The sequence below is a fragment of the Helianthus annuus genome, chromosome 13 (genome assembly GCF_002127325.2).
Source record: "Helianthus annuus cultivar XRQ/B chromosome 13, HanXRQr2.0-SUNRISE, whole genome shotgun sequence".
NCBI lineage: Eukaryota > Viridiplantae > Streptophyta > Magnoliopsida > Asterales > Asteraceae > Helianthus > Helianthus annuus.
In genome coordinates this window covers 47,474,521-47,496,436 of record NC_035445.2, presented here as the reverse complement: position 1 = coordinate 47,496,436, position 21,916 = coordinate 47,474,521, and the positions used below count along the sequence as shown (strand labels likewise).

At 41.9% G+C, this 21,916-nt stretch overlaps 2 protein-coding genes across 2 annotated transcripts; both read right to left on the bottom strand.

Moving 5' to 3' along the window:
* Window positions 1-10,050: 10,050 nt before the first annotated feature.
* On the bottom strand, window positions 10,051-10,419 carry LOC110882714 (aspartate and glycine-rich protein-like). Its single transcript, XM_022130664.1, has one exon. The coding sequence runs from the start codon at window positions 10,417-10,419 to the stop codon at window positions 10,051-10,053; it is 369 nt and encodes a 122-aa protein (XP_021986356.1).
* A 494-nt stretch (window positions 10,420-10,913) lies between these two features.
* LOC110882715 (histone-lysine N-methyltransferase SETD1B-like) lies at window positions 10,914-13,216 on the bottom strand. The gene is made up of 5 exons (XM_022130665.1): window positions 13,040-13,216; window positions 12,409-12,979; window positions 11,789-12,327; window positions 11,255-11,366; window positions 10,914-11,134 (listed from the first exon to the last, which is right to left on the bottom strand). The coding sequence occupies exons 1-5, from the start codon at window positions 13,214-13,216 to the stop codon at window positions 10,914-10,916; spliced, it is 1,620 nt and encodes a 539-aa protein (XP_021986357.1).
* Between the last annotated feature and the right edge of the window lie 8,700 nt (window positions 13,217-21,916).

Here is a 21,916-nt window from a genome sequence, read left to right as displayed (position 1 = left end):
ATCAGTTACAAAACACAACACACACAAACCCTATCCTCTCTTTCTCTCCTCTCAAAGCCGACGACAAACACACCCTCCTCCACCGAAGCTCTTGTGTTCGGATCAATCCTTGTTCTCATCTATAACCGGTTAGTGTTCTTATTGTTGTTTGTATATTGAATGATGAGGTATGATGTTCATGAAAATCGGTTCGCATGTGTAGCTTATTTAAAACATTGTATATTTGATAATCGTATGATGTTAAGAATCGGATGTATGTTTATCGGCTGTAATATGTTTGCATTCGGATGATCGATTGTGTTAGACTTGTTAGGATGCATGCTAGAAATCAATATCATGAGCCGTGTTAATGAGCGAAGATGATTATGGTTGTTGATTATGCTTTGACTATCATTAGGGTTCATAAGGATTTGAACATAAAACCCCTATTTGATCGATTAGTGCATGTAAGGAAACTGCTAATGATGATTTAATTGATTGGATGGGAAATAGGAAACCATTTAAATTGATTGTAACCGATTTTGCTAGATTACGGGATCTTATAAATTATTTCATAAAGTTTCCAAAGACACAAACCAACCCCACAAGCTGGTGGGATCGCACAAGATCCACATCTGATCGCACAAGGGATGGATCGCACAACACAGTCGCACAAGCTAGAGTGCAACGCATTAGAGCACATTGTACAAATCATTTATGCATGATCGCACAAGACTTGTGGATCGCACAAGACAGTGCCGATCTCACAAGCCTTGGGCCACACACTACCCACTTGGACTTTTATACGGATGGGCCTCAAAGCCCGAACGTCAATCGCACAAGATATCGGTAGTCGCACAAGGTTATTTGATCACACAAGTTAATTGCTGCTAACTGCTTGGGCCGGGTAAATATGTTGGGTTACTTATAATTTTGGGCCGGGTGTTAATTGGATCGCACAACATGTTGTGGATCGCACAAGGTTGTGCTGATCGCACAACATGTTGGGCCAGGTAGTGCTTGGGTTTCAACTACCCACTCGCACAAGATATTCGTGGACTTACAATTCAGCCTAATACATTCTAATCGCACAAGTTGGGCCTTACGTGTGTAACCGATGAAATTGACTGTTATGTGTTGCCATGGTCCATACGTGCTCGAAACCTGTTAGTTATGTGTAAACCTATGTGCATTACTTGAAACCAAAACCTGATTTGTATGGTAACCATGTTAGGACGTGGTTGACCACTTATAACTCAAGTGACCTTCTAGTGTATCTGCCGAGCAAACCAAGGTGAGTTCACACTCTTACCAAGGCATGGGATTCCCGGCGGGTAGGGAATGGGATTTGAAGGAATGGGATTGAACAATTACTTGTACTTACACTGTTACTAGACTATCTACCATCGTCCTCGGATGCGAAGGACCCATACATAAAACCTACGTATACTTGTACTTATCACTGTCCTCAGGTTGCGAAGGACACTTACGTAAAACCTACGTAAACTAATACTCACTACTGCCTCGGGTTGTGAAGAGCACTTACGTAAAACCTACGTAAACCCCCGTGTACCACTGTCCTCGAGTTAAGAAAGACACTTACGTAAAACCTACGTAAACCTCGAACGTACTACTGTTCTTGGGTTAAGAAGAACCCTTATGGTTGCCCCTAGTCTAGTACATATACACATGGGAAGCCCCCACAAAATGAACATTCAAATGACATAGTTAATGACGCATGATGATGCAACGAACTTACCATTACGAACTTGCTTACTGTGAACTTGCTCAACTAGTTGTTGACTCTCTGTTACATGCCTTGCAGGACAATAGGTACTCATGGAGCTTGCACGGGAGGCGCGATCGTTGTGGGAACATGGACTGTTGAGTTCCATGTTAAACATTTACCTTTTATGAACTTATTACTTATGCTGGGTTTTCACAATTATGCTTCCGCTGAATACTTTAACTATGTTTGGTTTTGATCACCTTTTATATTGATGGGTTGAACTTTATTTAATACTTGCAATGTTCAATATGATTGGTGGCTTGATCCTGGTCATGTCACGCCTCCATGCGGTGATACTCCGCGTGTGGATTTTGGGGGTGTGACAGATTGGTATCAGATCCATTGGTTATAGAGAACTTGGTTTTAATAAGGGGAAAACATTTTTGTTAAAACCAGACTATAACCAGAACAGTGCTCAACGATCCACAACGACGCCTCGCTCCACGTGCAAGACTCAACATTCTAGGTAATATGGTATATGTCTTATTGCCTACTTGCTAGATTACATAGAACTTTGCTCATGGTATGCTTAGATACACATAACCACTATTGCTTGAGAACACTTGTGTGCTTACTCTCTTCTGTCATCGCACTTTTCGCAAACCTCTCTCACTTATGTTACCCCTGCTATGAAGATCATGGCTGGATGTATTAACATGACACAAGCCTAGTTGATGGCTCTCATTAACGAACAAGTTGTTGTGGCACTTGCAGCCGCCCAAGCAGGAGGTCAACACGTTCAGCAACCTGTTTGCACTTTCAAGAATTTCATGGACTGTCGTCCTAGCACGTTCAGTGGCACTGAAGGAGCAGTTGGACTCCTCCATTGGTTTGAAAAGCTCGAGTCCGTGTTTGAGATGTGTGAATGCCCTGAGGCTCACAGGGTGAAGTACGCCACTGGTACTCTAGAAGGCATTGCGCTGACTTGGTGGAATGCGCAAGTTCAGATTTTAGGGCTGGCAGCTGCTAACGCCACTCCTTGGAATGATTTCAAGGAACTTATCAAGCGGGAATACTGCACACGTGATGACATCCACAAGTTAGAAGTGGAGTTCTTTCATTTGAAAATGAAGGGGTTGGAAATTGAGGCTTATACTAAACGGTCGAACGAGCTGGCCATCTTGTGTCCAACTATGGTGGACCCTCCAATCAAGCGTATTGAGTTGTATCTCAAAGGGCTAGCACCAGAAATTCAAAGCCATTTGACATTGGCCAACCTTGATAATATCCAGGATATTCAACGTCTTGCTCATCGCCTCACAGATCAGGCAGTAGATCAGAACAGGCTGCCAAAACGTATCAGTGCTACTACTACCGCTACCACCTCTGCTACTCCTACTACTCCCAGTGACAACAAGAGGAAATGGGAGGGGTATTCCAGCAAGGGTTCAGCCACAGTTCAGTCCCAGGTTCAGCAGCGAAAGACTGACAACTATCAGAGCCCTGTTCGGCAATCTTCGGGTAATCAGGGACGAGGTGTATACCGAGGAAATCACCCAAGGTGCAACGATTGTAACCGACACCACAGTGGCCAGTGCAACAAGGGTCGTTGTCAGAGGTGCCTCAAGATGGGTCATGAGGCCAAGGATTTTAGGAGCCCACGGCCTGTAACTCAGGATCGCCAGCAACAGCAGCAAACACCGCAGAATCAGCAACAGGGCAACAAGGGATGTTTTCATTGTGGCGCTGAAGGTCACTTCAAGAGACACTGCCCCCAGTTAAACCGAAACCAGCACAACAACAAGAACAACAACAACAATAACCAAGGCAATGGGAACAACAACGGGGGAAATAACAATGATGGGAACAACGGTGCTAGGGGTCGTGGATTTGTGCTAGGGCAGGGTGACGCAAGGAACGATCCTAACGTGGTTATGGGTAAGTTTCTTCTCAACAACTTTTATGTTACTGTTTTGTTTGATTTGGGTGCGGATACCAGTTGTATGTCTCTGAAAGTTAGTCAAACGCTCAAACGTACACCCACACTTCTGAACACTAAGCATGTCGTAGAGTTAGCTAACGGTAAAAGTCTAGAGGCCACACACATAGTTCAGGGTTGTAATCTTATCCTCGCTGGTCAGACTTTCTCTATCGATCTCATTCCTATAACTCTGGGTAGTTTCGACATCGTCATTGGTATGGATTGGTTATCCCAACGGCAAGCAGAGATCTTATGCAAGGAGAAGATTGTTCGTATTCTCCGTTCTAGTAAAGAACCTCTTGAAGTTCAAGGTGACAAAAGTGGTGTTGTAGTAGGCATCATTTCCTTTCTTAAGGCCCAGAAGTGTTTGCGAAAGGGCCACATCACTATTTTAGCGCTTGTTACTGACGCATCAACGAAGGAGAAGAGATTGGAGGACATTCTAGTAGTACGCGACTTTCCTCAGGTGTTTCCTGAAGATTTACCTGGGCTACCGCCACATCGCCAGGTCGAATTCCATATTGAACTAGCCCCAGGAGCAGCACCCATAGCTCGTGCACCATATCGCTTAGCTCCAACTGAGCTGGAGGAACTGTCTAAGCAACTGCGAGAACTCTTGGATAAGGGTTTTATTCGTCCTAGCTCTTCGCCTTGGGGAGCTCCAGTATTATTCGTGAAAAAGAAGGACGGTACTTTCAGGATGTGTATAGATTACTGCGAATTAAACAAGGTGACAGTGAAGAATCGCTATCCTCTTCCACGCTTCGACGACCTGTTCGACCAATTGCAAAGGTCGAGCTATTATTCAAAGATAGATCTGAGGTTAGGCTATCATCAACTGAGAGTCCGGGATGAGGACGTCTCCAAAACAGCATTTAGAACTCGCTACGGCCACTACGAGTTTCTTGTCATGCCATTCGGGCTAACGAACGCACCGACAGTCTTCATGGATCTTATGAACAGAGTGTGCAAGCTTTATTTAGACAAGTTTGTGATTGTCTTCATTGACGACATCCTGATCCACTCCAAGAGTCAGGAGGAACACGAGCAGCATTTGCGACTTATTTTGAAGCTCCTTCGATCAGAACAGTTGTACGCCAAGTTTTCAAAATGCGACTTCTGGCTTCGTGAAGTCCACTTTCTAGGCCACGTGGTAAACAAGGACCGGATTCATGTGGATCCATCCAAGGTAAACTCGATTAGGAACTGGCCTGCACCATGTACACCAACGGAAATACGCCAATTCTTGAGTTTGGCAGCTTACTACAGAAGGTTCATTAAAGACTTCTCAAAAATTGCGCAGCCGCTTACACTACTGACACAGAAGGGTGTCACCTACCGTTGGGGTAGTACACAGGAAACTGCTTTTCAGCACTTAAAAGATAGACTCTGCAGCGCACCTATTCTTTCACCGCCAGAGGGCACGGATGATTTTGTGGTCTATTGCGACGCATCCATTCAAGGTCTTGGATGTGTGTTAATGCAACATGACAAGGTCATTGCTTATGCGTCACGACAACTTAAGGTTCATGAACGGAACTATACTACGCACGATTTAGAGCTGGGAGCTGTTGTTTTTGCACTTAAGATATGGCGACACTACTGTACGGTACCAAGTGCACTATCTACACCGATCACAGGAGTCTCGAGCATATCTTCAAGCAGAAGGAATTGAACATGCGTCAACGTCGATGGGTCGAGTTACTGAACGATTACGAATGTGCCATCAAGTACCATCCGGGCAAAGCCAATGTTGTGGCTGACGCCCTCAGTCGAAAGGATACTACGCCTAGGCGCGTACGAGCACTACAACTTACTATTCAGTCTGGTCTTCCTGCTCAGATACGAGATGCTCAGGTAGAAGCATTGAAACCAGAAAACGTCAGGGCTGAAGCCTTACGTGGCTCAAGGAAACGATTAGAACAGAAGGAAGACGGCGCCTATTATGTAATGGGGCGTATTTGGGTCCCACTATATGGCAACTTACGCGAGCTTGTAATGGATGAAGCACATAAGTCTCGCTACTCGGTATATCCAGGTTCGGATAAAATGTACCACGATCTCAGAACTACGTATTGGTTGCCTAGCATGAAGGCTCACATAGCAACTTACGTTAGCAAGTGCTTGACTTGTGCGAGAGTCAAGGCGGAATATCAGAAACCATCAGGCCTACTTCAGCAACCAAAGATACCACAATGGAAATGGGAGGAAATTTCCATGGACTTTGTTACTGGCCTGCCTAGATCTCAACGTGGGAACGATACCATTTGGGTGATCGTGGATCGACTCACAAAGTCTGCACACTTCCTGGCTATTAAGGAAACGGATAAGTTCTCCAATCTAGCAGACGTATATCCTAAGGAAGTTGTCTCAAGGCACGGAGTGCCGACCTCTATTATCTCTGATCGTGATGCACGATTCACTTCAGAACTCTGGCAAGCAATGCACAAAGCTTTTGGCTCACGATTAGACATGAGCATAGCTTATCACCCTCAGACGGATGGGCAATCTGAGCGCACTATCCAGACTCTAGAAGACATGCTTCGGGCGTGTGTTATTGATTTCGGCAGAAGCTGGGAAAAGCATCTCCCGTTAGTGGAGTTTTCGTACAATAACAGTTACCATACCAGCATCCAAGCCGCTCCATTTGATGCATTGTACGGACGTAAATGCCGGTCACCTCTCTGTTGGGCGGAGGTGGGGGATAGTCAGATCACAGGTCCAGAACTTGTAGTTGATGCTACTGAACGGATTGCACAGGTACGGCAACGCATGGCGGCGGCTCGTGACCGTCAGAAAAGTTACGCTGATAAGCGCAGGAAACCACTCGAGTTCCAAGTTGGGGATCGAGTGCTACTCAAAGTCTCACCCTGGAAGGGTGTGGTTCGTTTTGGCAAACGGGGTAAACTTAATCCACGGTATGTCAGACCGTTCGAAATCATAGAAAGAATAGGCAAAGTGGCCTACAAACTAAACCTATCAGCAGAACTCGGTGCATTTCACAACCTTTTCCACGTGTCGAATCTGAAGAAGTGTCTGTCAGATGAGACCCTCATAGTTCCATTGAAGGAGCTCACTATCGACGAACAGTTGCGATTCATCGAGGAACCAGTCGAAATCACGGACCGGGATGTTAAGGTCCTCAAGCACACTAGAATACCTCTTGTTTGAGTTCGTTGGAACTCCCGTCGTGGCCCAGAGTTCACCTGGGAACGCGAAGACCAAATGAAACAAAAGTATCCCCAATTATTCGCAAATAGTACAACCACTACGGAGGCTGAAGCTACTGCGGAATTTCGGGACAAAATTCCAAACCAATGGGGGGAGGATGTGACACCCCAGGAAAACCATGCAACTTAACTAGCTTCCTCAGTGAGTACGTACCAAATTTCGGGACGAAATTTCTTTCAACTTGGGGATAATGTGACAACTCGTATTTCAGAACCTGTCTTTGTGTTTAATGTAACGTGTATGAACTCTATGTGACTAATCGATGTGTTGGTTTTATGAATAAATGTTACATGCTATGTTGATATGTTATGTGATTGCATGTATTGTGTGTGTATATGCTTTGTAGTCGCACAAGCCCATTCGGGTTGCACGTATTGTAATCGAACCCAAAATAAGGGCAGCCCGTGTATGGGTTCGGCCCACTCCTTTTATGCAAGTACAATCACCTAGGATAGGATGGTGTTCCTCATCAGTTACAAAACACAACACACACAAACCCTATCCTCTCTTTCTCTCCTCTCAAAGCCGACGACAAACACACCCTCCTCCACCGAAGCTCTTGTGTTCGGATCAATCCTTGTTCTCATCTATAACCGGTTAGTGTTCTTATTGTTGTTTGTATATTGAATGATGAGGTATGATGTTCATGAAAATCGGTTCGCATGTGTAGCTTATTTAAATCATTGTAGATTTGATAATCGTATGATGTTAAGAATCGGATGTATGTTTATCGGCTGTAATATGTTTGCATTCGGATGATCGATTGTGTTAGACTTGTTAGGATGCATGCTAGAAATCAATATCATGAGTCGTGTTAATGAGCGAAGATGATTATGGTTGTTGATTATGCTTTGACTATCATTAGGGTTCATAAGGATTTGAAGATAAAACCCCTGTTTGATCGATTAGTGCATGTAGGGAAACTGTTAATGATGATTTAATTGATTGGATGGGAAATAGGAAACCGTTTAAATTGATTGTAACCGATTTTGCTAGATTACGGGATCTTATAAATTATTTCGTAAAGTTTCCAAACACACAAACCAACCCCACAAGCTGGTGGGATCGCACAAGATCCACCTCTGATCGCACAAGGGATGGATCGCACAACACAGTCGCACAAGCTAGAGTGCAACGCATTAGAGCACATTGTACAAATCATTTATGCATGATCGCACAAGACTTGTGGATCGCACAAGACAGTGCCGATCGCACAAGCCTTGGGCCACACACAACCCACTTGGACTTTCATACGGATGGGCCTCAAAGCCCGAACGTCAATCGCACAAGATATCGGTAGTCGCACAAGGTTATTTGATCACACAAGTTAATTGCGGCTAACTGCTTGGGCCGGGTATATATGTTGGGTTACTTATAATTTTGGGCCGGGTGTTAATTGGATTGCACAACATGCTGTGGATCGCACAAGGTTGTGCTGATCGCACAACATGTTGGGCCGGATAGTGCTTGGGTTTCAACTACCCACTCGCACAAGATATTAGTGGACTTACAATTCAGCCCAATGCATTCTAATCGCACAAGTTGGGCCTTACGTGTGTAACCGATGAACTTGACTGTTGTGTGTTGCCATGATCCATACGTGCTCGAAACCTGTTAGTTATGTGTAAACCTATGTGCATTACTTGAAACCAAAACCTGATTTGTATGGTAACCATGTTAGGACGTGATTGACCACTTATAACTCAAGTGACCTTCTAGTGTATCTGCCGAGCAAACCAAGGTGAGTTCACACTCTTACCAAGGCATGGGATTCCCGGCGGGTAGGGAATGGGATTTGAAGGAATGGGATTGAACAATTACTTGTACTTACACTGTTACTAGACTATCTACCATCGTCCTCGGATGCGAAGGACCCATACGTAAAACCTACGTATACTTGTACTTATCACTGTCCTCAGGTTGCGAAGGACACTTACGTAAAACCTACGTAAACTAATACTCACTACTGCCTCGGGTTGTGAAGAGCACTTACGTAAAACCTACGTAAACCCCCGCGTACCACTGTCCTCGAGTTAAGAAAGACACTTACGTAAAACCTACGTAAACCTCGTACGTACTACTGTTCTTGGGTTAAGAAGAACACTTATGGTTGCCCCTAGTCTAGTACATATACACATGGGAAGCCCCCACAAAATGAACATACAAATGACATACTTAATGACGCATGATGATGCAACGAACTTACTATTACGAACTTGCTTACTGTGAACTTGCTCAACTAGTTGTTGACTCTCTGTTACATGCCTTGCAGGACAATAGGTACTCATGGAGCTTGCACGGGAGGCGTGATCGTTGTGGGAACATGGACTGTTGAGTTCCATGTTAAACATTTACACTTTATGAACTTATTACTTATGATGGGTTTTCACAATTATGCTTCCGCTGAATACTTTAACTATGTTTGGTTTTGATCACCTTTTATATTGATGGGTTGAACTTTATTTAACACTTGCAATGTTCAATATGATTGGTGGCTTGATCCTGGTCATGTCACGCCTCCATGCGGTGATACTCCGCGTGTGGATTTTGGGGGTGTGACAACTTCAGGATATTCCCTTACAACTAGGATATCTTCCAGCTCTGGCTCAGCGGCTTCTTTGTCCATGACATGCGCCAAGAAGGCAACACATCCTTTCTTCAAACATCTTCGGGCCTTCAAACAATTGATAATCCTTAGAGGTGTATCATGCTTCTCTCCATGCACTACAATCATCTCTCCATTCGCCATCAGAATACGAATGATCTTCTCGTGGCATACGATCTCAGCTCAGTTACTCGACAACCAATCCATTCCAACTACCACGTCAAAGCTTCCCAACTCGACTGGCAGAAGATCAAGCGTAAACTCATACTCTCCAAGCTCTATTACACAGCCTCTAATTACTTCGTTTGCTTCCATTAGATTTCCATTAACTAGCTTTATCGAATACGGAATATCTAGCTTACTAGCTACTAACCCAAGCATATTCTTAAATTCTAGGGATACAAAGCTATAATCAGCACCAGTATCAAACAGTACAGATGCAAAGTGTTGGTTGATAGGGAACCTACCCGTGACTATGTTCGGATCTTGGCGAGCTTCCCTAGCTCCAATGTTAAAAACTCTCCCCTAAGCTTGGTTGTTCTTTGGGCAATCTCTCTTGAAATGCCCAATATCTCCGCAACTAAAGCATCCTTGCTTGTTTCCAGTACCACCTTGGTTGTTGTGGTTGCGGTTTCCATTTCCAGCTAGGTTTCCAAAACCACCACGATTCGCATTGCCTCCATTTCCTCCTTGATTGTTTCTATTCCCAGTACCGTTTCCACCATGGTTTCCACTGCCACTACCATTACCTCTCTGGCCACCACTTCCACGACCATTACCAACCCAGCACGTCTCCTTTGAATGACCATTCCTTCTACAGTTTTCATACTTCCTATACCTACATGGGCCGGCATGATGTAACAGGCATACATCACACTTAGCCAAAGTGCCCATGTATCCTTTCCCTTTGTTCTCAGAACTCACAACACTAGTTTTGACCTCGGCTGGTGGGTTTGCATCTCTTTTCTTGTTACCATTATTGTTTCCTTGAGTACCCTTCTAGAAGTTAGAGAACTTTCGCTTGTTCTCTCCAAGCGACTCGGCATGAGTCTCCTTTTTCTTTCCATCAGAGATTGAAAACTTGTTCAATCTAATCGCTTCTTCAGTCAAAGCCACACTCAAATCAATGGCCTCAGTGATCGTTGGAGTCTTTGATGTCGTCACCATGCTCATGATTTGGGGTGCCAATCCCCAAATAAAACGCTCGATTCGCTTGAACTCCGGATCAACCATGTAAGGTACAACGCGAGATAAATCATGAAATCTCTGCACATACTCAGCAATCTTTGGACCATCGATCTTAAGGTTCCAAAACTCGGTTTCCAATTTCTGAATCTCAGCCCTCGAACAGTACTTCTTGCGCATAAGTTCCTTCAACTCATCCCAAGTCATAGCATATGCAGCTTCCTCGTCTGAACTTGGAGGTTCCACAATGATAGAGCGCCATCTAGGAAAAGTCCAGAAATGTAGGTGACCTGGTGCTCCGGCGCACACTTGCTCATTCTCAGCACAGAATCGGTTTTCTCAACCCATCTAACGAAAGCTACAGCACCTCCAGTGCCGTCGAAATTCAGAGGCTTGCAGTCAAGGAACTGCTTGTTAGTGCAGCCTGTACAAGCAACATCATTCACAGTAAGCATTAGCAAACGCACATGGAATGTCTAAACGTAACGTAATGTGTCTTAAGTGACTTAAACATTACCGTGAGGTGGGTTATTTCCTAAGGTACCTCCGCTGTGTTCAGAGCGCAAGGCCTCATGCTGTGCGATTGCTTGTGAAATTCGTTCTTGTAGTTCAGCCTCTGTTATAGGCAACTGGTTGTTTCTTCGAGGAGGCATCTTCTATAAAGAAGATTGTATAGGTCAAGTCTTATGTATATAAGTATGTAGTACGTGTATAATAGCATTTATCAACACAAGTAAGCATGTAACATCACATTCATATTGCCAATGTATAATTCAACAATGCATATAATGAGAACATTGCAATTGAGCTTTCATTAATCATCGACCACAAATACAGTTACATGTTCTACAAATGTATCGTCTCTCATCAAAAGGGACTACAGGGTCACACTACCCTTGTCCAAAATGTCTATCAGTCTACCACAGTCATATACTCAAAAAGTGGTCTCCAAAAGGCTTTGCAAGCTAGGCTCAATAGCGGTGCTCTCATCAAAAGCAAGCTACCTACATAAAACCAAAAACCGGCTATGCTGATGGCGGTGGAGGAGGAGGTGGGGGAAAAAAATCAAGCTGCGCACATGCGCAAGCTCCTCCTCAAGGTCGTAAACGTGACGCAATAGATAACTGATCTGCTGCTCCATGGTGAGAAATCGAACATCAAAATCTGGATAAGGCAAAAGAGGAGCAGGTGGAGTCGCAAAAGGTGACGGGCATGAACAAGGTGGAGGACGTGGAATCCTCTCAAGCTCCATAACTCTACGACATAGGATCTCCTGCTGAAGCTGCAATGACAAGACTAACTCATCCCTCGTGTAACCAATAAAGTGTGAGGGATGGTAGGGATCAGAAACTGGCATGGTGTTCGGCGGAAACCATATGAGTGGCTCGCCTGGTGGTGAAGAAGTAAAATTAGTAGTAGGTGTATACTGAGGCATATGAGGAAAAGCTGCTGACACGTGTGGAACATGGCTAGGATGTTGGCTAGACGGACCTTCCCCTGGACGGGGTGCGGGAATGTCCTGCAAGAAAGTGATAGGCAGGTCAGTGTGGTGAACATCGGACACAATCGGGGGAAAGGGGGCAACATCAACAGGTGCATGTGTAGGTGGGGGAGTGACTGGCTCAACAAAAGGAGGTACATTATCATCATCGTCTATCCACCCATTGCTGGTGAAGGCGTATCAGGGGTCGATCTGACTGGCAAAAGTAGCAGGGTCAGTGGGTGCAGGAATCGGATCTGGTATTAGTGGAGCAACAACAGGTATGCCAAACGGCACAGGATCCTGATCAGGTAAAGGCTCAGGAGCAGGTATAATAGGCTCAGGATCGGCAGGTACCAGCTCAGGATCAGCGGGTGCATCAATAGGCTGATCGACAGGAATAAAATCATGCTCAAGTCCTGGCTCAACGTCATGTGGAGGAATCGGTGCAGCCGACATGGCTGTGTCGTCATCAGTATTAGGGGCGTAATGTCGCAGTCCCACTGCATGCAAGGCGGTGGATGACACAGACTCAAAGGAATCCGGAACAGAATGATCAGAGGAAACCTCAATAATAGAAATCTCAACGAGTGGAACAACAATGACATCCTCAACTAAAACTCCATCACCCTGGGCATCATCAGGGGGACCATCAATAAAAAGATCGATATCATCATCAGACAAGTCATCAAAAGGCAAATCCTCGAGAGGAAAGGCCGCAAGAGGCAAAGGGGCGAGGATCGGAACCACGACATGCTCACCATCGGGATGTCCGAGGATGAAATGGTCCTAGTCAGGAATAGGAATAAGAAAGAGATCCTCGTCGGGGAAACCATCAGCATGCGGTACATCATCGCCAAAGTTGGGAAGCGCAAAAGGCTGGAAATCGTCGTCGTCATCCGACATCATCTCCAGGTCACTCTCAGGCTCGGAGGTAAAGATCTTTGGCTCTAGGACGATCTCATCATCAGAAACAATGGCCATGGGGTCGACAGTATCAGACAGTCCACTCTCAGACGAAGACATAGTGTCTGTAACAAAACAATCACAACATATGCACATATATCAACAATAATCAATAAACATGTAATTAATAATAATGTATTCACGTATCCGTCCTAGTCTTCCCAGACTATCCCAACCAGTTTCTCAGAATGAACTACCTAGTCTCCCAGACTAAACCTCCCAGTTTCTCAAACTGAACTACCCAGTCTCTCAGACTGAACCACCCAGTCCCTCAGACTGAACCATAACATAAATTTTGAAGTGTATTTCGTGTCTTTTGTTTGTAAAAATGTTTGTCTTCCTGGATCTAGGCGTTTCGTGTATGCAATGAAAGTATGTTGTGAAAACATTTTCGTGAGAGCCCTAATGATTGTAGTCTCGACTCGAGAAGGAATCCTATTTCGCTACAATCGAAGCTCTGATACCAAGCTGTCACACCCTGACTTTTGCGGAAGCGTGATTATGGTGTGACTTTCTTAATACCATTGCATTCAATCATAACAACAACTATATGATAAAAACCATAGATTTGTCATCCATTAAATAAGTTTGAAAACATCACAACATCATTATTTAAACATAAATGTCAAATTTAAGCTACAACCCATACGAATTATTTAGGAGTTCATTAAGGACTCATCAAAAGATATTAAATAAAACCAAGGTTTGGAAGACGTGTGCCGTCCAGGAATAAGACACCTAACCCAAACCTCAAAACCATGGATGACATCTTTATTCACAACGCAGCATGAAACATCCAACGCCCGCCAGATCCACTTACTAATTCCCTGAAATACATGTATTTTGAAAACATCTAGAAAGGTTGTGCGAGTTCGTGTGTTTGTTTGTGTGTATGCATAAACCTTTGAAATCACTGAAAGTATGTATGTGAGTTTATAAATCCCGGTATGAAAGCAACAAGGAAAAACAGATCACAAATTGCAAGGCCATTGATATGTGTGACGTGATGCAGGGAGCTCAAACCTAGCAGATTTCGCACCGGGCTTCCAACTGGAAGACATAGTCTAGCCATGGGCCAAACCCTGGTCCAACATGGGCGAGGCTCGCTACACCCAAATAGATCTATCACTCATGTCCCTCGGTCCTTCTACGAGGATTGATGGCCTTAAGCATTATGCCCACCACTCACATGATCTAAGTGTACCCTTCGTTAGCTAACCATACCAAATAATAACGTTTGTAAACAATTGTAATATGTACTTCACCCCCGAAGTTATAAAACTGAAAACAGTTAAAGAAAAGGGGGAACACGAAACTCACAGTCTTGCGTCTTCAACAATCGTAACTCGTACTTCTCCGGTGAACACGACTGATGGAGAGGGTGAAACCCGAGCTTTAGAGTGGTTAATTATCATGTTTTATGTGTATTTGACGTGTTTACTTGCTTAGAATGAAGTAACTATGAGATTTTGGTGATTTGTAGGTAAAACACGTAAATCGGTGCATTTACGATGGTTAAAGATGAAGTTGTGAGCTTTGGATGGGATATTGCAGCTCGAGGATGAATATTGAAGTTTGCTCGGGTGATATGAAGGTTCACGAGTGAAAGGAGTATGAAAGAACAAAGTACTGTTGGTGCAGTCATCTGTCGTCTTCGTCTAATGTCGAGTCCGGGTTGCGTCATCTGTCGTCTTCGTCTAATGTCGAGTCCGGGTTGCGATGCGGATCTGATCAAGTATGATGTCATCATGTTTAATGATGACATCATGTGACATCATCATAATATGAATATCATCAAAGCAACAATAAACGACAAAAACATGTTACAATTGAAAGTGTGTAGTAACCGTTTGGTTTGATTGGACCACTAAAGGGTCCAATGGGGTATCACCATTAAAAGATCCAATGAAGGCTCATCATTTTTAAAAGGTCCAATCCCATGCTAACACCAAATGTTTGAAGGTCTAATCAATTCATAAGGTTTCGGTTGAAGACAAATCAGATGGCATATGGTTTCACTTGTTTTGCATGAGGTTCGCTTTTTAGGAATCATGTGGGTTCGCTTATTCGGAAACATGTGAGTTTGCTTAAACGGTTTAGTAGAGGTCCGCTTTTATGGTAGATGTCACTATAAGCGGACCAGGTTTAGTATAAATAGGCTAGTTGTCAATTCATTTGTAACATTGTTCAGATCTGATACCGAGGTATTGCCGGTGTTCCTTGTAAACGTAAACGTTGTAAAATCAATATACAAGAGGATTAAAGTGTGATACAAGTTGTGTACACGTCTGTTTCCTTGTTTCCGCCTCTGAAACGGAGTTGAGCTCTTCCGAACGACTCGTTTAGGTCGAAATTCGATCCTACAATTGGTATCAGAGCCAAGGAGGAGGAGATCTCGTATATACAGCTCGTTTTCATCACTTTTTCTGCTTCTACACCTTTCTTTTTCGAAAAAACGAAACTTTTTACGGTCAGAATCGCTTCAAATTTACACAGTGTGTGCGGAATCATGATTTAACAAAACTTTGAGATTTTCAGAACTAAAATCGACTTATTTCTGGTTCAATTTAGTCTTTCGCTTGCACTCGGTTCGTTCTTTGCTGATGTCACCGAGGTTCCCTCCAAAAAAAATTATTTTGGTTCGCTTTTTAGGACATTTTTCTGTCAGGTTCGCTCAAAATTACATGCTTGGTCCGCTTTTTCGAACATCACATAGATCCGCTCATTGTACCTTTGTGGTTCGCTCTTAGTGGTTTATTAGTAGGTCCGCTTTTAGTGCAATTTGTGGTCCGCTTATAAGACTAAGTGGGTTCGCTTTTTGAAGAAAATTGAAAAATTATCACATCACCGTTTAAAAAAATTCTTCGAGGTGTGTGAACCGTTTGAAAAAGGTTATCAATTTATATGATGTGTCAGGATTACATGTGACAAATAAATTTGCATTAAAAAATTGAATCAAATTCATGTGATATTATATTTTTATGGACGGTCAAATGAAATAATCGGGGTGAAATTGATTTGAATTGAAAGGTGTTCAGTCCATGAGATAGGACCATACCAGTGGCCTAATCGGAATTAACAGTTGCCGCCCCACTATCTTTTAAACGGCCCAATCAACAGACTTTTGCACCGCCCATTAACCTTCAAAGACCCAATCGGATGTTAAAAAAATATATAGCCGTCTAATGGTTTGCATGTGAATTCAGTTGGTTGGTAAAATCATTGTTATCGATTAATTGTGAAGCCCAACCCATTTAAAGAATTACACCGCCCCATTATCTGTCAATGGCCCAATCGTATATCAATTAGTTTATTGTTGGCCCTATCAACATTTAAAACAAAGTCAACATTTAGGATTTTTATGCAAGCAAAATCTAAAGATTAACGTGATACTTCTTTGATTTTTGGTTGGTGTATAAGGACGGCTCAATTTTATATCAGTTTAAAGGTGATTTTTGTGATTTGTGGGTTTAAAAGTTCAAATAGTTTAAAATACTCATATATTCTCACCAAGTCAAAACATAACAAGTTTTTTTGGAATTTTGAAACTGGTTTAGAATTTGTGAAGTATTGTAAGGGTGATTTCTGGTTCACTTGAGATTTGATTCCAGTTCAGGTTGTTTGAGTTCGATTTCGTTCCAGGTCGTGTGATTTTGCCAGGTCATTGAAAAGGTCAAAGCTGTCCGCACAGTGTGTCAATTTTCAGTCCGCTCAGTGTGTCAACTTTCAGTCCGCACAGAAAATTCATCAGTTCGAGTACCAGTTCATTTCCATTAATTGATAAATCTTTAAACTGATTGTGTTTTTGTTTGTGTGTTATCAGGTATTTCCCGAAGCATTATCTGCGTTTTAAAATATGGCTGAAGAGTTCTACAATGCGTTTGCGACACTCGTTGCCCCTGTAACTCCTGCTGAAGGGTTGTATAATGAGAATGAGACGGGCACTCATCAAAAACCGCCAAAACTCATGTATATTGAAGATTTTCAGGGTTGGAAGAACCGATTCGAGAACTGGGTTCAAGCTTACAGATTTGAAGCATGGTGTTCTTTACTGAAAGATTACGAGAAGCCAAAGAATGAACGTGGTTTGGAAAAGGGTTTCAATGATTTTACTGAAGCTGATAAGTTGAAGTACACTAGTGAGAAGATGATGATCAGCATCCTTCAGCAAGCAGTTAAAGAAGACATCTTTGTCTTACTTCAACATAACGGAACTGCTAGATCTATCTGGGAAGCTTTGATTCAGAAATTCAGAGGGAGTGCTGATATGATCAAAAACAAGAAGGCATTATTGAAGAAATCATTTGACATGTTTACAGCTTTCGATCATGAAACTACGAAACAAACCATTGATAGGTATTGTCATCTGGTTTTGGAAATGGGTAGGTTGGACATAAAGAAAGAGGATGATGAGTGGGTTGATAAATTAGCAGAGGCGTTACCACAGCACAAGTGGGGAACTTATTTGATGGTTGTGAAACTGATGAGAAAATCCGAGAGTATGAATTTGGCTCAGTTTATTCAGAAAATCGAAGAGCAGGAGCTGGATATATTCAAAAGACAGCTATCATGACAAATCCAAATGCAAAGCAAGATGTCAGTTTATATTATCGGGGAAACAAGTTTGAGACCACTCCCAATCTTAGTCCAAAGATTAGTACTGCATTCAGTGCTGATGATTCTGCCAGTCCTCATGCAAGTACTACAACTCAGAGTAGTGGATCTACTTCATCATTCTCAAGCTTTGATCCTAACATCAACACACCTAGTCCTCAAAAGCAAAATTCTACAAATTTGCAATGCAATGTGACACTGAACATCCAGAATGGTCAAAGTCTTTCTCCTGAAGTGGCAAAGCAACACATGGCATGTCTTGTCGCTATGTTAGAATCGTATGAAAGTTTGATTGCAGGTAAAATTGGCAATCCGATGCTCACAAAAGAAGATTACGACCAAATCGATGCAGAAGAGCTAGAGCTGATGGATGTGAAGTGGTGCTTAGCTAGTGCCTGCAGGAGAGCTGAAAATTTTCAACAGATTACTGGCAGAGACGAGTTCCGAGGAATGGCTGCTTCTCCACTTGGTTTTGACAAGTCAAAGGTTACATGTTTCCGATGTAAAGGAAAGGGTCACTTTAAACGGGAATGTAAGAACCAAGAGTCAACTGGTAGTCAAGAAAAGAGCAATTATTATCAGAAATCGATCATTCATCAAATCGATCAAAAACCTCAACAAAAGGAACCGCAAACTGCTCATGGGAGAATGATTGAAGAAGCCAATAGGAAAGCTTATTATGGGATAATAGATCAGAGTGATGAGGTTGTAGCACAGGGATTTAGCTGGGACAAGTATATACCTAGTGGAACTAATTCTGATGTTGCACTTGTTACCAGGATTCTGGATCAAAATGAGGATTGTCAGAAAAGGATTCCAATATTTCCAGATCTTGGAAGTGATGTTGATACGGATGATGAGGAAGAGTATCTTAACAAATGTAGAAAAAGCATTGATCCTGACAGTTTTAATTTTTTCTATGCATATAAAGTTGAGATGCTGAATCAGAAGAAGATTGCTCGATTGCAGAGAGAGCTAGAAGCAGCAAAGCTACTCGCTGATGAAAAGGCGAAGACTGAAGCTGTAAAAACAAAAGATGAAGAAATTGCTGAGATTACACCAGAAAAGATTGTTGAAATAGAGAAAGTGGTCGAGAAAATTGTCGAAGTCGAAAAACTCGTGGAAGTTGAGAAAATTGTTGAAAAGATTGTCGAAATAGAAAAGATTGTTGAGGTCGAGAAACTTGTAGAAGTCGAAAAGACTGTCGAAGTCGAAAAGATAGTTGAAAAGGTGGTTGAAGTTACTAAGCCTTGTGAGAAATGTTCAGAATCTTGCAAAGATTATGAAGAAAAAGATAGAAAGATTGCTGAGCTATAGAAAATGAAGGAAGATTTACTGTTTGATGTGAAGTATGTGAAAGAGTCATACGACGTATTGAACAGGACAGTTGACAGTTTGAAAAGAGCAAATGCAGAATTTGAAAAAGCAAATGACAAGATGAGTGCAACTTTGATGACAAAGCAAAGTGTCATAAATGATTACATTGAAGATTGTGCTAACTTGAAGAAGGAGTTGGAACTTGAGAAGATCGAGAGTGAAAGGATCAACCGATTACTTTTGAGTTATACTACTTGTGATTATCTGATTGATCGTGTTTATCCTACTGTTGCAGGTCTTGAAGCGTTCAAGAAGAAAGAAAAAGAAGAGGATACTGGTAAGAAACCAAGTGTCAAGTATAACAGATGTCCGCCTCCTATCTTTGAGAGTTATTCCCCCAGGAAACCAAATGAGGAACAAGTAGACAAGGCCCTAAACATCAAATTAAAGTCTAAAATCACTGATGAATTACCAGACAATATTGATGTTACATTCACAGCGTCTGACACTGATCATGAGTCTGAGTTAGTCAAAAGAGTTGTCGATCAGGTGTTGGATATGGATGAAGAGTCAAAGTCGGAGTCTAAGTCAGATAGTTTGAGTTCGTCTGAGAAAAGTTCGAGTTCGCCGGCTAAGAGGGTTTACAATAAAGAATTCCTGTTATCAAAATCTAATTTGAATGACGAATCAATCAAAGTAGCATATACATTGAATGATTCAGACAAATTATATTCTGATGAGGAATTCCCAATAAGAAGTGTCAAAACTGAAATGCTTAAACAGGTTTTCAAATTAACAGAAATTAATATTTCTGAAATAAAAGATTTAAATCTTCTTGAAAAACCTAAAAAGTACACTTCAAGAGTTCAACAGAGATTGAACAAGAAAAAAGGTTACGGTTATGGTTCAGATTATCGAAAGAAATCAAACCATAATGGTAATCTCAAAAAGAAAGGTCTTGGTTTCAATTCTTCAGAAAATTATAAAAATCAGAAAACTTATAAACCAAAAACAAAATTTGTTTCAGGAGGAAGTTCAGAGGATGAACAGAAGAAACCGTTCTGGAAACAATCCAATCAAGAGTTTCTTGCTGAAGTAAAGAAGAATGTGAGGAAGTTTGCTTCGAGAGTTGACAGAAGAACCTGTTTCAAATGTCAAGAAGTTGGATACATAGCTTGGAATTGCCCCAAGACCAACTACCAAAAACAGGGAGTTTCTTCTAACTCTGTTTTGAGAAAAACTTGTGTTGATAAGAAAGAACAATCTAAGTGTTAAAAAGTTTGAAAAGTCTACTTCTGAGGAAGGAGAAAGTTCAAAAAGGTTTTACAAAAGAAGAGGTGATTTAAGTAAACAAAAATGGGTTGTTAAATCTGAGGGTAATTCTGACAATGAATCTGATTCCATAAAATCAGAGGAGTCATTGGTTGATAAAAGATTGTGAATTCCGTTCCTGTGATGAACGATGAGAATTTTCCGAAATTGTCAAAAGAAAATTTGATGAAGAAAGTTGGAAAGGTAGAGATTTCAAATCAATTCTTCGCTGATGAAGGAGAATTTGATGTTGAGAAGGCTTTCAACGGGAAAGTCAAACACATTTTTGGGAAGATGGTTGATAAGAAGGTAAAGGATGCTAAAGAATTTTATAAATCAAAATGTTGGTGGGACAGATGTGTTCCAAAGTCACCCAAGCCTGGTGAGGCTTGGATAGACATTATGTTTGATTAAAACACCGGACTATGCCGGAGATCCCAAGTTTATATCGTGGATCAGGAATCGGCATCTTTCATGTTTAATTAGGATATTTTGAAAGTATTTGAAATTGTTAAAATTTTACAGGTTGAAGGACTATGCCGGAGCTTCCAGGTAGGTAAGCGAGGAGCAGGTATCGGCATCTTTCTTGAGGAATTTATTCGGTAATGTCAATCATACAAACGGTAAAAAAGGTTTGTTTATGTTTGTCTACTAGTGGTTAGAAGATTGGATTGTGCATAACTTGTGCATATGGTAAATCAAGGACATTAATTTGTACTTGCATTTTCCTACAAGTGAGTGAGAGACAAGATGATGAACCACATCCCCGAACTTAGTATTGATATACCTACAAGTGATAAAATCAACCAAACTTATTTTCCGGAACAATCATTTTGATTAACACAAACTTAAGTGTTTTGAAATCTAAATGAGAAAATAGTTTGTTGATAGGGGGAGTTCTGATTGTTTATGCCAAGCGAATCGCGAATTGATGCAATTTGATATCGGTTGTCATGTTTTTGTACAGTTTATTTTCAATTTTTGTTAATGTGTTTGCATTTTAGGGGGAGTAGAAAATTTCAGTAAATCTAAAAACATTAGAAAATTTGAAAAAGACAAAAACATGATAAAATCCAAAAATGAGTTTGTGGTGAAAAAGAGGAAATGATAGTACATCAGCGGACTATCACAACATGCTAAAGAATTGGAAAGTTTAAAAGTGATAAACAATCTTACTGTGGATGTGTCAGTAGATTTTTGCACATTTAATAAACTGTGACGAGATATAAACCTAAATTTCAAACTTGCTTGTTCTGTGGGTTAACACAAACTTGGATATATAGGTAACCCCTGAAATCTTGTTTGAAAGATCCCTTATTCTGAGATACTAGGTCTTTATGCTCAGTGATATCTGGGGTATTATCCCGGGACTTCTGCTGTATGGAAGTACTAACCTAGTCCCCGGATAATACTTTCTGCAAATGCTTGAAAAAGCGCCGCCCTCAGCAAATCGAAGAAACAATAAAATTGATAGTCATTGTTGTTGTAAAAAAGATCCTCTAAAGGGGACCCACCAAA